The sequence below is a fragment of the Chenopodium album genome, chromosome 20 (assembly GCF_948465745.1).
Source record: "Chenopodium album chromosome 20, dcCheAlbu1.1, whole genome shotgun sequence".
NCBI lineage: Eukaryota > Viridiplantae > Streptophyta > Magnoliopsida > Caryophyllales > Amaranthaceae > Chenopodium > Chenopodium album.
The window spans coordinates 23496005-23510850 of record NC_137853.1 but is presented as its reverse complement, the minus strand read 5'-3'; the positions used below and the strand labels follow the sequence as shown (position 1 = coordinate 23510850).

At 35.5% G+C, this 14846-nt stretch overlaps 3 protein-coding genes across 3 annotated transcripts; all 3 read right to left on the bottom strand.

Moving 5' to 3' along the window:
* Window positions 1-1091: 1091 nt before the first annotated feature.
* On the bottom strand, window positions 1092-2149 carry LOC145596907 (protein FAR1-RELATED SEQUENCE 5-like). Its single transcript, XM_081653100.1, has 2 exons — window positions 1625-2149; window positions 1092-1436 (listed from the first exon to the last, which is right to left on the bottom strand). The coding sequence occupies exons 1-2, from the start codon at window positions 2147-2149 to the stop codon at window positions 1092-1094; spliced, it is 870 nt and encodes a 289-aa protein (XP_081509226.1).
* A 7059-nt stretch (window positions 2150-9208) lies between these two features.
* LOC145596906 (protein FAR-RED IMPAIRED RESPONSE 1-like) lies at window positions 9209-10300 on the bottom strand. The gene has a single exon (XM_081653099.1). The coding sequence runs from the start codon at window positions 10298-10300 to the stop codon at window positions 9209-9211; it is 1092 nt and encodes a 363-aa protein (XP_081509225.1).
* Window positions 9311-11983, bottom strand: LOC145598939 (protein FAR1-RELATED SEQUENCE 6-like). The gene is made up of 2 exons (XM_081655339.1): window positions 11276-11983; window positions 9311-10444 (listed from the first exon to the last, which is right to left on the bottom strand). The coding sequence occupies exons 1-2, from the start codon at window positions 11920-11922 to the stop codon at window positions 10324-10326; spliced, it is 768 nt and encodes a 255-aa protein (XP_081511465.1). The 5' UTR covers window positions 11923-11983; the 3' UTR covers window positions 9311-10323.
* Window positions 11984-14846: the final 2863 nt, after the last annotated feature.

Sequence of the window (14846 nt, the reverse complement as noted above, 5' to 3'; positions counted from 1 at the left end):
AAATATTCTGTATGAAAGTCAATAGTAGCATAAAACAAAAATAAACTCACTACAAAAAAGTTTGCAATTGTGTTTCATCCAAACTCACTACAAGTTCAAAAAAGTCGCACATTAGGTGTCTTCAATCCAAACTCTGAATTTGGATCTGGTAATGGTTTTTGCTTTGATTTCTTCCATTTTTCAAGTGTTCCTTTTGCTCTCTTGCTTCTCCCCTTTGTTACAGCTCTCTTAGGGTCTAATATAGTGGGTATGGTTGTACTTGTTGATGAAGAAGCAGTAGTATTATTGTTACTCTGAGCACTCTCTGCCACATTAGAATTGTCATCACTTGCAGCAACCTCCTCTGTAAAAGCATCAGCCGCAAGTAAGTCTTCCACCATTTTCATACAGCTTTTGAAGTTTTCCTTCATGAATGCTCTTGCCTTTTCATTTTCTTGACTCTTTAAGATTAAGTTATAATATTTTCTCATCATTGTATGTCTCCATGGTGTATATGGGAGTTTTGGATCCTTTTTTTCCATTCTATTCCATACTTTAGACTTTGCAAGCTTTGTCCATCTTTTGCTAATGTACTTCTCTGGAATTTTTGTAATAGAATGTAGATGTAAAATTCTGAGGCAGTGATAGCATAGCCAACCAGAAGCTTCAAAATTCCTGCAAGTGCACCATATAGTTTGGCTCTCATGTATGTAACTTACCTGTTGGGAAGACCATGGCTTTTCTTCTAGAGATACTTCATAAAGAATAATGTTTTCTTCAGTTCTCCCTAGAATTTGGACTGTGGTCGCCATTGAGTATCCAAATTCCTCTTCGAAGTCTCTAAACAGAGACAATGTGTAAACTTGTACATTAGAGCAATAACTTACTACCAGTCATGTTCTTTTACATGTATCATTTTTATATTTGCTTATGTTTTTTGTTTTCAGGTCTTAGATATATGTAATAAAGGAATATAGAAGTACCTGTGCAGCATGCTTTAGCATTCCGGATAGTGGCAATGAAGTAAAGGCTATTGATTTGCTGCAGGTAAACTCATTATACTTCTCATCACTTCTCCATCTTTTTATGGTTCTTACAAAGATGCCATAGAATTATGTCAGTGTTGTTGATTTATTAGCTCTGAATCCTACTGCATGGTTCGTACTTTCACTTTTTTGTGATGAAAGAATTCCTGCCGAGAAGAAATCTTTACTGAGTGCTGGACACCACTTTTCCTTTAGATCATACACCCTTTGGTACCATGCATGATTAACCAAATCAAATTTTTGTATCATTTCTTTCCATCTTTCTTCAAATTCTGTTTCTGTCACACATCCCTTCAAGCATTTGTTGAATATTTTTTTGAACTCATTATCTCTTTTAAGGGCTCCAAAGCGTGTTATTGCATTTTGTTCTAAGTGCCATATGCATAGCCTATGCCTTGTGTCTGGCAATACCTGCATTCAGAATGTGTATGTCATTAAACTTGAACACTTATTCTCACAACAGTGATATTTTTACTCACAAAAGTAACGTTTATACTCACATAAGTGATACTTATATTCATAAAAGTTATGAACACAAAAATGACTCAAAATGAGACTGGAATCAGTGAATATGATATTCAAATAGAAAAAAGTAGTACCTGCTCAATTGCAAGAGCCATAGCCTGGTCTTGGTCAGTGAATATGGAGGTTGGAATTTTATTCTCCATAGATTTTTTAAAGGTTTCAAGCAACCACACAAACGACTCTGTTTTTTCATTGCATATGAATGCACATGCAAACATACAATTTTTCCAATGGTTATCTATTCCAACAAAAGGAGCACATATAAGGTTATACCAATTTGTTCTGTATGTTGTATCAAATACAAGAACATCTCCGTATATTTTGTAATCCTCTAACATCATTGCATCTCTCCAAAAAATGTTGGAAATTCTACCTTCTGTGTCGAATTTCACTCTAAAATAGAAGTTAGGATCTTCTTTTTGTTCTTCGATCAGAATGTTCACTAATGTCTGAGCATCTCCGGCCTCTATTTGTTCCATTCTTAGTCTTGAGCAGAAATTGAGGTGATCTACAACATTATGCCCCAAGTTTTCTTCTCCATTAGCTTCTGTACACATGTAATTATATGTGTCCATTGTTGAAAGTCCAGCAGATTTCATTGTTTTAATTGCTTCTGCCTTTTCTATTGTTACTTCTCTCTCAGATCGATGCAAATAATGCCACTACTTTCTTGTTAGTTCATGATTATGTTGTAACACATGTGACACCACCTTAAATTTTCCATCATCATTCATTTTTGCTCTTAGGCTTGCCTTGCAGTTAGTTCTTGTAATGGAGACTTGTCGTGGTTTTCTTTGTTTTAAATCCTTGTTATCTTCATCAACCATTAGAACCATATTTGTCTTCTTTGCAGCAGTATGTCTTTTTCCTTCCCCAGAACACACATAGTATTTCTCTGTGACTATACGTGTGTGTAAGCGGTACCTTGTTGTATGCTTTCTTATTGAAAATCCCACTGTAGAAGCATGTAGACTGTACAAGTCATAAATTTCTTGATAAGTGTCTCTTTCCACTCCAACTAATGATCCTTCCATATCTAAACCAGTGGTATCTATTGGTTTTGGATTTGTATCTGTGCATTAGTAGAATAAGAGATATTTAGCATTTTCTAGTAACAATTGTAACCAAAATCACAATTACAGCATGAACAAAATCGCAAACAAGTACCTAGAGGCATGAGAACATGGGAGCATAGTGTTATAAATATAGGTTATGCACTTAAGCATATGCATAAAGAATAAGTTATTTAGTACAGGGGTACATACTCAAAAATTGGTGTAACATTTCTTATATACTACCAACTTTCGTAATTAACCATCTAGAAGCTAAATTTTTACTGTTTGATAAATTGTACTTCGTATATTACAGGATTCTTCATCTTGCTATGTTTATAACAATTAATAAGGCCTTCAAATTACTGCAAAATCAGGGAGCAATATTGTTCAGCCTATACAGAATCCTAGTTTTACCTCTGCTTTCTGGTATTCCACTGCCAAAGCTGGTATTCCACTGCCAAAGCATAGGTCAGACTGCCAGACACACTACTAATCTAAGGACCCTACTAACTTGCATCATTTAAAGATCCCCTCAACTTTTGAATATCTCATCAAAAATGTTTTGGACCTCCACTAAACATTTGGTTGCGCTTTCAATCACCTCACAGAGCAGTAGCAATCGGTACAAAAATTGACTCGTAAATGATAAAATTGGTAATATCCATCTCATTGTCCAGTGTCCACAGGCCACGGTAGGGCTAAAGCCTCCAAATTGAATGCACTACTAGAAGGTTGAACAAGTGTTTGTAAGACCATCTAGAGCATTGGCCTTCACCCTGCTCCTGCTCACGATACATTCACTTGTACGATAGGTTCTATTTCAAAGCTGCAAGGTTAGCCACCCTTTACTGAAGAAAAAAGGAAATGTCCTTATTACTCTGGTTAACTACCTCCTGACTCTGTTCCAATAAGATTTCTACTCCCACTCTCTTCTATTTCTGCTCTTCTCATAAAAAGCACAATAAATCTTAGAGGATCGATAGATCAATCTAAGCTTTTAATGCCAAGTATAACCAAAGCCATTTTAATTACCCCCACAACATGTAGGCACACACTCACACAGACATCCCCTTTTTACTCGCTACGTTAAGCAAGTCTATCATACCTTCTTCCCATTTCAATAAAACTACGCTTCATGTAACTTATACAAAGTACAGTATAAAATTTTGCCAACTTTTAGCAGTCTTAACACGATATCCTTCGACAAACAGCCAAATGATTCTTTCTAATAAATCAGGACAATATACTACACGATTAGGTAAATCAAGTAGGGCAAAGACTAGCATGTTTCTGCTTTTCAACTCACCTATACTTGTTCATAAATATAGTCAATGTAACTTTTGCCATAATATATGTAACTTTTGCCATAATATATGTAACTTTTATAGAATTTTACCTTCGTCTTCATCTACTGGTTGTCCTTCTTCATCTAATGTGTTCGGAATAACTTGATCTTCATCGTCTAATGTATTTGAAACACCTTGATTTTCAATATCTGCATTAATTATTGAAAATTAAATCAAAAATTTAAGCAAAAACAAACAATAGGTTAGTATTTGTTTAGATTTTTACATGTATTTGAATTTCTGGAACTTTTGAGTTTTGAATGTTATCATCATTAAACTGATCGAGATCATCAACGAAATTCTCTGCTTCACCTTCTCTGAATGTTTGATTGAGGTCGAAACTCCATGTTTTCTCTGGATGTTGCGTTAATGGTGGTTGATTTTCTCTTTGTAATTGCAGAAATTCGCGCATAAGGTTTTCGTAATTGGACGATCAGGAGGTTTCCGGCATTGTTGATCGAAAATTGGAGTTTTTTCTCTCCTCCATGGTTGCTTGGTGAAGGAGTTTTGAATCTGGAAAATTGGAGTTTTCTCTCTCCTCCATTGTTGCTTGCTGAAGGAGTTTTGAAGGAGATGTCGTTATTTTGGAAAAAGGAAAAAAAAAAAAAACACTGTTCACACGTGCGAAAATCCGTTGTTCAGTATTTTACTGCACACCGGTTGTATGTAAAAGTTTTTGCAAATGTATTTAGGACTTATGCTAATGAGGAATGTTAAACCCTGTTGCTCGATCATTTGATCTGTATCAAGCTCAGTGGCTTTAAATTATGGTAGTATTACATAAAAAACGTGCAGTTATATTATTATAGTTATATCAATATAGTAAATCAACTTGTCTGATTTAATTTGTCACATCATCTTATAATTTTTTAATCAATGTATGGCACATGAAGTGTCAAAGTTTTAGTAGTATTTGTTGTTATTTTTCATCGTTAATTAAAGAATTATGGTAGTTAGTAGAGTTTTGTGTTGACAATGTATTAGTAACACTTTATATTTAACGTTTGTAGTAGTGATCCTTCCGTTAATGATAGTGAATGATATATTATAGGAGTAATGGGTTTTATCGTTATAGTTTCAATGTTTTCCTTTCTAGCAAAATGTTCAACCAAACCTTTTCACTTTGGGAATTTTTATGTTGTTTTTGCATTGTCTTATTTGCTTCACAGTATTAACTACTTTTTTAGGGTAGTAGCTTTATCACGTATAAGTTTTATATTAATAGATAAAATGAGTACCTACTAATTAAGTACAAATTACCCCTTTAGTAGAGCACATACAGATGGATTGTGAGATAAGTTTATGATAATATTTTTATTTAAAATTAGTTTGAACCTAATCAAAGACTCTTCAATACAAGGATTTTTTAATTCAATTGCATGTATTTAATATTATCATGTTTGAATACTTAGTAAGTCCTAATCTATTCATCACGGTTATTATAATGTATTGTACTTAAGAGTACGATAATTAAGAAAACTGTCTACAAATTCATCATATCTTTAACGCTTTGTTTAGTAATTTTTTTAAAAAATGATTGACTTACTATGATCATGGAATTATGTTCATGAGAAAGAAAAAATTATACAGATATTTGGAATTACTAGGACTTCAGTTTTGATGAATACTCCGGAAATTATTTTGTATTCTAACCCGGAGTGAATTACGACTTATTTTGTAAATTGTACAGATTTCATGAGTAATAATTAATTTTGCAAATACTTAAACGAGTTAAGTTTTATAAATTTTGAATCGAAAAATTATGGCAACGTGGTTATTGTTATTGACGCAACAATCTGAATATAAGTGCTTGAAATTGTTTGTAAGAAGTTTAAATTTTTGAAGGATACGCAAGGTACGTATGTATAATAATTGTTGGGGGAAACGATTATATTTCAGTATTATGTGATCCTCCTTAAAAATCATACTATTCCTAAGGTCTTGTCATTTTTGATGTTATGATAGATGTATTAGGTTTAAATAGTTTAAATATCTATAGATATTGGATGTGGTGAGAAATTGACAAGATTTCAAAGGGGCGTGGTTGGATTTGATAAGCTTCGGTGCACGTGATTCCCTTACAATAAGGAGTGTTTGGAAAACCATTTTCCAAGGTAAAAATTTTTGTAGAGTTGGTATCAGGTATAGCTTTCTTAATATCTTCAGTGTACTTTTGATTTGATGCAGTGGGATTTTTATTTTTCACCAAAAAAACAACAAAATGATATGGATTAATTAGTTCATTATCTCTTTTTGACGTAATTGGTCATCGGTATTCATATCTATACTAAGCACTTCTTGTTGTCAGCAAGTAATAATTTTAATTATGTTACGAAATGGTGTAACTAGGATATTCACTAATAGTTAGCTTGTCATGATGGTCGAACCCCAAACAATTCATTCACTTACTTGAAATATGTGATTATCATTAAGAACGGTTGGTAGAACAAGTAATTGATTTTCTTTAGTGAAATTTAGAAAGTAGAAAATTATAACTAGTTATAACATTCAAAGAGTTGATGTAATTACGTTGGTACTGCGATAATTAAAATGGGTGATTTAACTTTGAACTTGCATCCTACGTATGGTTTGATTTTTAATTGTTGGAATGTACTAAAAATATATGTGTATAATTGTGTAATTACACGTGCTTAATTTAAGCCCACAACGGAAACTAAGTGATAACCTAGGATGAGTAGATGTCTCATTTCCATGTTTATAGGATTTTCTACATATCTTTTGCAGTACGGTCTACAATAGGGCCTAGTGAATTCCATTATTTAAGGATATGTGTAGTTTAATATTGCCTCCTATAATTATGGGATATGTTTATAAACTCGCAGTAATTCTAATATGACATATTAGGATAAGACTAAAGATTGGTATCTATGAATGTATATTGTGAGGGACCAATGGTTTATTGAAGCCGTGGATTCTTTTCGAATAATAGTATGCATAGGTTTTGTTCCAAATGAAATCCGCCTGATTTATTAATCTTGTTAACTAGAGTTAATTTTTTAAAAAAATGGAAAGCTAACTGCATGTTTGTTTTGTTAACAATGAGTTAATAGCTAAAAACTGAACCTAGGTTTAATCATAAACTTACATTGTGGGAATGGGTCTTATTTGTGTATCAGATGAAATGTGAATACCATAAGGTGTGGATTTGTACATGTAACCTAGTATTAGGAAATGTGAATATCATGGTCTAGATTTATGTATGCTAATATGAATTGATGTAGATTTGTAAACGAACCTAATTGGCAAATGGAGTCCATTTAATATGAAAAGGTGTAGATTAGTTGAAGTACCCTAATATGAAATTTCGTGGATATGTAAGTGTAATCTAGTATTATAAGTAACGAATGACTACTTTGACTTAAATGTGGGCCGGAAGAAGTATTAGTGTTTCGTTAATTTGTGTGACATGTTAAGGTATGCCATGTTAAAATAATTATGGAATGAATTTTATTGTCAGTGTAATTGGGATATTTGTTTACGTTGCAACATAAATGATCAATGAAGTGCTTCTAAGTTACTCTTATTAATTACAATTTTTAGTATTAAATATTATTATTTTAAAAATTATGGATGTTGTAATATTAAAAAGTATGTGATCGTGTGGGTAATTCATATTTTATATTTGTTGTTACATTATATTTGTAAAAGCTATTGAAACCTAAAACATTCGACAATTTGGCGCCAAGGTAGTCGTACATAGGTATGGTGCGAAATACTCCTTGGCACCTATAAAAGGGTGGTAAAAAAAATGTGAGACACAACAACATAGCTACAACCCTAAAGAACCAGAGCAAATTCCTTTCTTAAAAATATTCTTCGGGATTCACGATTTGCTAAAGAAAATGACTTACCCAAACAAGCCTCCACACACTCCTACCAACAATGCCCATGAGAAAGCCAAGAAGATAATTAAAAAATACCAGAAATCCTAGTCCTTACTCATCAATACTCTACTAAAGAAAGCTGAGGCCTCAATCTCATTTCCTGATCATAGTCATGAGGTACTATTGATGAAGCCTAAGGTTGAAGAGTTTGGTGAGTGCTTTTCCAACCGGGATGTTGGTGAAGGGATACCTACTGATGTGAAGCTCAATCTTGAGCCGTTCTGTGCAGCTACAACCAACATGGTTGTTGAGCCCAAGGAAGTTCCTGTTATGATGCCCACAGTCGGACCGTTTGCTTGCCCCTCTCTTCTCGTGAAGGATGAAGCGGTGGATGGGAAAGTCCATGGGACCAATCTCAGCGGTATTCCTAAGGAAGATTTGAGATTTGTCCCTGTGGACATCGATCTCGATGTTGCCAATCCTCCTGTGACCGAGGAGGGTTATACTAATTTTTCTGTGGTTGTTAGGAGCCTTCGCCCCGGTGACGTTGGTGTTATGTACACAATCGATGGCAACGAAACTTTTGACACAATCTACTGCGACTACGCCCACCATATTGACGTGTCACCCAGTGAAATAAGGTTGATGATGTGGAAGGACGACCGTAGTGTTTTGAGGTCCAATAAGCCGGAAGACGTCAACTTGAAATCGGGTGATGTTATGTACGTCATAGGCAAGGTATATAATTTAATTTGAGTACTTCGGAAATGGTGTTGTTAATTATTGCTTGTTGCTGGGTTTTTGCGAAGTTGTAGTTTTGTTCTGTTGGAAAAAAATTTATGACTGATTTTGTTAATTATTTTGCAGCCGCATGTTCTAAACGTTACTACAAGAGTGAAGGTGTTTTACATTACCGAAGTTGCTAGGGACCCAATCAAGGTAAAAGTTTCGGGTACCAAAAAACCCCTTCAAGTTGGGCTGTTTCACAAGTGGGCTGAGGCCGCAAATGCTGATCCAAGTAAAGTCCTTTTCATCCACGAAAGGAAGTCTTTGGCAACTGTTGACACTATCGGAAGTGCAAAGATAGAGAACGGTGATGAGATCGTGGTTGTGGTGTTAAATCAGTAGCTGTTGTGGGAACGAGGCTGTCCGGGCATCTAAAAATGTCCTTTTGTGGTGGGTTTGTTGTGGTTGCTAGTGTCATGATGTTTTGGGTTTGTGTCCGTTAGTACTTAGTAGCAGCCACCTTTTGTGTTATGAAGTGATTAAGTTGGTTATTAATAGTCATGTTTTCGTGCTTACTTATTTTAAGTATCCTAAATTATGCTTCTGATGTACTTTTGCTAAGTCTGAGTATTATGCATCGGTTTGGACTTAGTAGTCCACATTAAATAACTACTTTAATTGTTGTTTTAGTAGTCCACTAATGTACTAGCCGGCCCAATATGTTGTAAAAACGAAGCAGTTTTAGGAGTATTCTTCTCATTCTCAGTTTTTTTGAATCCCATCTCGGCAAAAGTCTTGTATTGGGTAGTCTTAGGATGACCACGGGGTTTTTTCTTAGTCTTAGGATCCATAATTGTTTCATTGATGGTAACCTTATCAACTACTCCTGCTTTTTTAACAGATGGGGGGGTTAAATCCGCACGCGCGGTATTAGACCCGATTTCAGAGAGAGGTATGTTGGTGTTGGGGAGGGATGCGGGGTTCTTATGGTTTTTCATTGCAGCCCTAGCCTTCGAAACTTCATCAGAAAGCTGTGCTAGCCTTTCCATAACCATATCAATAGTTCGATCATCGATAGTGGAAGCTTCTTCACAGATAGACTCAAACTTCATCATCATTTTGTTAAATCGTTTCACTTCTAGTGTATCACAAGGGTCGTAGTACATCACCTTCACTCTTGTGTGCCTCCTGACGATATCCTTTCTCCACCTATCAAGTATGTACTTTTGTGGAATATCGAATACCAGATCTTGGTCTAGAACACGGATGCAGTGTTTGCACAGAATCCCAAACGTTTCGAATTTCCCACAGTCGCAACACACTTCCTTTGTGTCTGCGTTGAAGGTAACACGTAACAGTCTACGGCGGTCTGTTATCTTTTCCCACTTTGAACCTTCAGGAATAATCCATACCCGATCCTCCAACAAGTACTCGATAACATTTTCTTGCAAGACCCGCTCACCTCGGGGGTAAACATACATCATACGTGCACACTCCTTTTGAATTTCTTGAAATTTTCTGTCCGTATATATCTTTTGAAACATCTTCTCCAGCTTAAACCCACTAACCAAACGACGTTCGTACTTGGAACACCTAGAATCCGCATCGGTTTCATCACTGACACGCTTCGTCATGGCCCTATTATACTTCATAGGGAACTCATGCAACATCGTGTTCCTGTTGACATAACCGTCAAAGAAGCTGTTAATGCTCTCTACACGTTGAGTTGTCTTCATTCCAGCCCAGAAGTGTTCTTTCATGAATGCAGGAACCCACATGTGCCTCTCCTCGTACTGATCAGTTAACCAGTCATTTCCCCTAGGTTGTGTTCACTAATGAGGGAGGTCCATCTGCTCTCAAATTCTTCCTTACAAAAACTCTCGTAAATGACTTTCTTCAGTGGGCTTTTGAAGTCTAAGTAGCTGCAAATTCACAAGAACAAGAAGATTTGTTCACATCAATATACACTATACACAACAAAGAGTACTGACCATATTCCAGAAAAGTAGGTGAGTAGGGGACTTTTGGAATTCTATCTCTATGTCTACTTATTCACCCTCCCTTAAAAGCAAGTAAAAGATCAAAGAGCCAAGTAATATGGGATGTGAAAGGTATATACTGGAGTGTTTTAAACTATATGTCTGAAGTCATAATTTGACATGAAATTCAGATGACTTGTAAAGTCCTGTCTGTTCTTGGTAGGGTCGATTAATGTAGTCTGATGGAGGTATTTTGTCATACAGTTTATTGAGATAGAAATATGTACTTGCATATAATACGACCTCAGTGGTTTTTCCCTTACATTTTGAATAAAAAAGTGTCCTACAATTAAATTTTGAAAGGGCACAAACTGGGATAAGAGGCAATAAAAAAGAAGTCTAGCTTATACAACAATGTATGGTCTACTTACCAATAGAGACAAATGAAAAAAACTGGGAACAAACATTCTTAAATTATAGGGGAAGTGGAGTTATAAATCTGGAATTTTTGTGCAAATATTAAATTGTTACCATTGTATGAAAGCAAGCAAAAAAAGGGCAGTATTATGTACAATGGAGGAGGTAGGCATCAGAATCAACAATGGTCATAATATTGATGGTATCATTCAACAAGAGTGAAGATAATATACACATACAAGCAACAGACAGACAAAGTGTATGCAGATGTAGGCTGCAAGAAAAAAAAAAGGACAATATTATGTAAAAGGAAGGAGGCATGTCCTTGACAGTAAGAAAGTTGATTAAGAGACTAACCCATCGCACTTCCTAAGCTTTTCTGGAATTTTCCGCATTATGTGCCATATACACCATCGGTGGCGTGCTGTAGGCATCTCTACAGACAGTGCCTTACGAATGCCAGCCGCCTGATCAGTTAAGATTGCATTAGGTGGGTTATTACTCATGCAAGCCAACCATTGACGAATGAACCAAGAATACGTTTCCGTATCTTCATGAGACACGAGAGCACACCCCAGCAATATAGATTGGCCATGATGATTCACACCAACGACATTTATAAAGGGAAGCTCAAACTCGTTTGTGAGATAAGTGGCATCCATGCACACAACATCTCCAAAATACTCAAAGGTCATCCTACTACGAGCATCTACCCACATTACATCTTTCTTGTGTCCATCGTTATCCCGGCGGTGTGTGTGATAGAAATTGGAATTATCAGCTTGCATCTTTTCGAAGTACTCCATCATGGCAGCACAATCACCACCAGCCAAATTCAACCGGGCCATTCTCTCTTTATAGACCTCGTGTTGTAAATCCTTCACTGTAGGAGCGATTTCATCAGTTTTGTCCAAACCCAAGAACCCATGAATCTGAGTTACTGGAAGACCCACATCAAAGTAGTGTAACAAAGTCCTTCGTACATTAGTTGTTAACTTCTTCATACGATATTCCTTCACCAACTTGGACTTGGACGGAGAAACTTTGTGGACATGATCTAGGAAAACTTTTAGATGTCCTTTTACCCCGGGAAAGTTCATCCTCCCCTATGACTCCATCTACTATGCCGGTCCCACTAACATCCATAGACTTAGCCCTCTTGTTTGCTGCCCTCCTAGCCCTCGAATCAGGATGACCCCAACATTCGCACCTTCAAGTGGTGCCCCGCCTCTCCTTATTCTTCTTGGACGTATATCCTTGAGACCTAGTGACGCCAAACCCTTGTTGCTCTGCATACTGTTTGTAGTATGACTCAACCTCCAACATACTTTTAAATACCATACCAACTTTAGGACTTTCAACGGTAGCGTACACAACAACATTATTGGTTGACACAATTGTTTCCACTATTTCTATGGTCTTCATTGGAGACATCATAGTATTAGGAACACACTCATCAGATGGCCCTGCCTCTTTAGCCAATACAAGAACAAGACATTCTGCCATAGGGTCACTGTTGTTTAGATGACCATCATCCTCAATCTGACTTGATCCATTACCATTACTATTATGTTCCATTGTGTTTTTAACTTTATAATCACTGCTGCAAATTACCTATTAATAATTTAATACAAATTACAATAAACTAGTCAGGTGCAACTGATAACAACCTAATCTAACCTCAACAAAATAACAATAACAATATGAACAAAATATAAGGACAAAGTCAACTAATCAATTTAATTAAAATTATTCCTAATATTACCACCACAATAAACTACTGGCACAATCAACTAACAACTTAAATATCTACATACTACTAAGATCATAGTTTTCTAAATCAAACCAAACTAATAATGGCATACTAGTGGCAAAACCAACTAACAAAATTGTTCTCTACATACTCCCACAAAAATGAATCTGCTCTTCCAATTCCAAAATTTCTGCACAAAGAATATATAATCTTAAGTTAATCCATGCCATCCTATGTAACATTATCTACAAGCTAACTATCTCTCATATTACAGGCACAATTGGTAAGACATTCTGCTTAATGGCTCAAATAATGAATCAACTCTGCAAGCATATAGTGAACTTAAATGATCGTAAGTATTCGGATACCAATGTGTTTTTGGTCTTTTAGTTATGTTAGGTAAATCACCAATCCAATTGGAAATTCATAAAACAACTACTATCTCAAAAGTCCTCGCTAGTCTCTAGATCAGAGGCTAATATAAAGCCATATCTCAACTTGTTTCAGAGACTGTATGGTTTGTTATCCCGAAGAACTTGGGGACTTAAAGTTCAATGGGTTCAATAATTGAAACCAGTAATGCTTGACTAGGGCAATCAATGAGCTTTCCACACAGCCAAAATCCCAGCACATTTACATTGGCTCCATTTCACAATGATAAGGGATTCGGGGGACTTCAGTTAGCTGATATATCTTCCTATAAATTCTCACTAATTCATCAATGCTATGCATTCAGTCAGCTTGAGGAGGCGTTGATGTATACAGCATATGCAACGCAAGCTTTGCACAGCATTACAACAGGTTCAACTCAACCTTGAGGTACATCAGCAAGGGTTAATATTTAGAAGAAGTCGAATTTTGTTATGTCAATAGAAAGGTCTAAACAAGTTCAAATGCAACTCCTAAGTCGTTACTGCACTAAGATTATTATCTTGCTTCCTTATAGTCCACAAATAGTATATATATTGCAGTCACCCATAGCACTGGATCTGAATTGAAGTCAGCAAAAATTTACACATTATTCTTATAAGAATTATCCTCAGATAGTCATAAGCACTCAGAGGCTTTCTTTAATAGGCATTCTACAAGAATTAAATTTAGCTCACTCAAGAACCCCTTCCCACAACAATAAGTACATTTCTTCAACAAAATTTTAAATCAATATTCAATCATAAAATCTTTGTTATCAAATAATTAATCAATAATCACACAAACATGCTTTCAATTAATTCCCTTCATCATTAATTCATACTTGAACACCACAGTATATAATGGAAGGCTCGAATTCATACTTTTACAACATTAAGTCATACAAGTTGAATTTATTAAGACGAATTTGCAATGGAAAGCCACTCAAGAACTCCTTCCCACAACAATAAGTACAGTTCTTCAACAAAATTTTAAATCAATATTCAATCATAAAATCTTTGTTATCAAATAATTAATCAATAATCACACAAACATGCTTTCAATTAATTCCCTTCATCATTAATTCATACTTGAACACCACAGTATATAATGGAAGGCTCGAATTCATACTTTTACAACATTAAGTCATACAAGTTGAATTTATTAAGACGAATTTGCAATGGAAGGCTCGAAATACCTGGTATGACTTGATCAAGTAATCTAATTGAAAATTGCGAATTGAACCTCAGATCTGAATAACGTTTGAAGTGAGATAATCCCCTATTTCATCTTCCAAAGTAACTTCAACATCGACTGAGGAACCAAAGCTATGAGATTATGTGAATGATCAGATCCGATCTCAGCCTGATTTTGAATCTCTGCTGAGATGTGAATGCTCAGATCTGATCTCTGCTGGTAAAAATGGGATGACAATGGAGCTAAATCAAAGAAACACGAATTTGAGATTAAAGATAAAATTTGCCATTTGCTTTGGTTTTTTTTTTTTCGAATCTGCTTCTACTTGGAGGAAATGAACTCAGAGAAGAGAGAGTGTAAACAAAAAAAATGAGGTGCTACTAAATGTCCCGTTTTCTCTAATAGTAACGACGTTTGTTGAAAATTAAATGGGCCCACTTAACGCCTATATTTCGTCAGTTAGGATGAGCATTACAATTCAATATAAAACTAATATTTGGTACAGCGTGGGCCCCACAAAGAAGGTTGATTGACAAAATTTTGCCAGTCAGCCTGATTGACTGGGTTTGA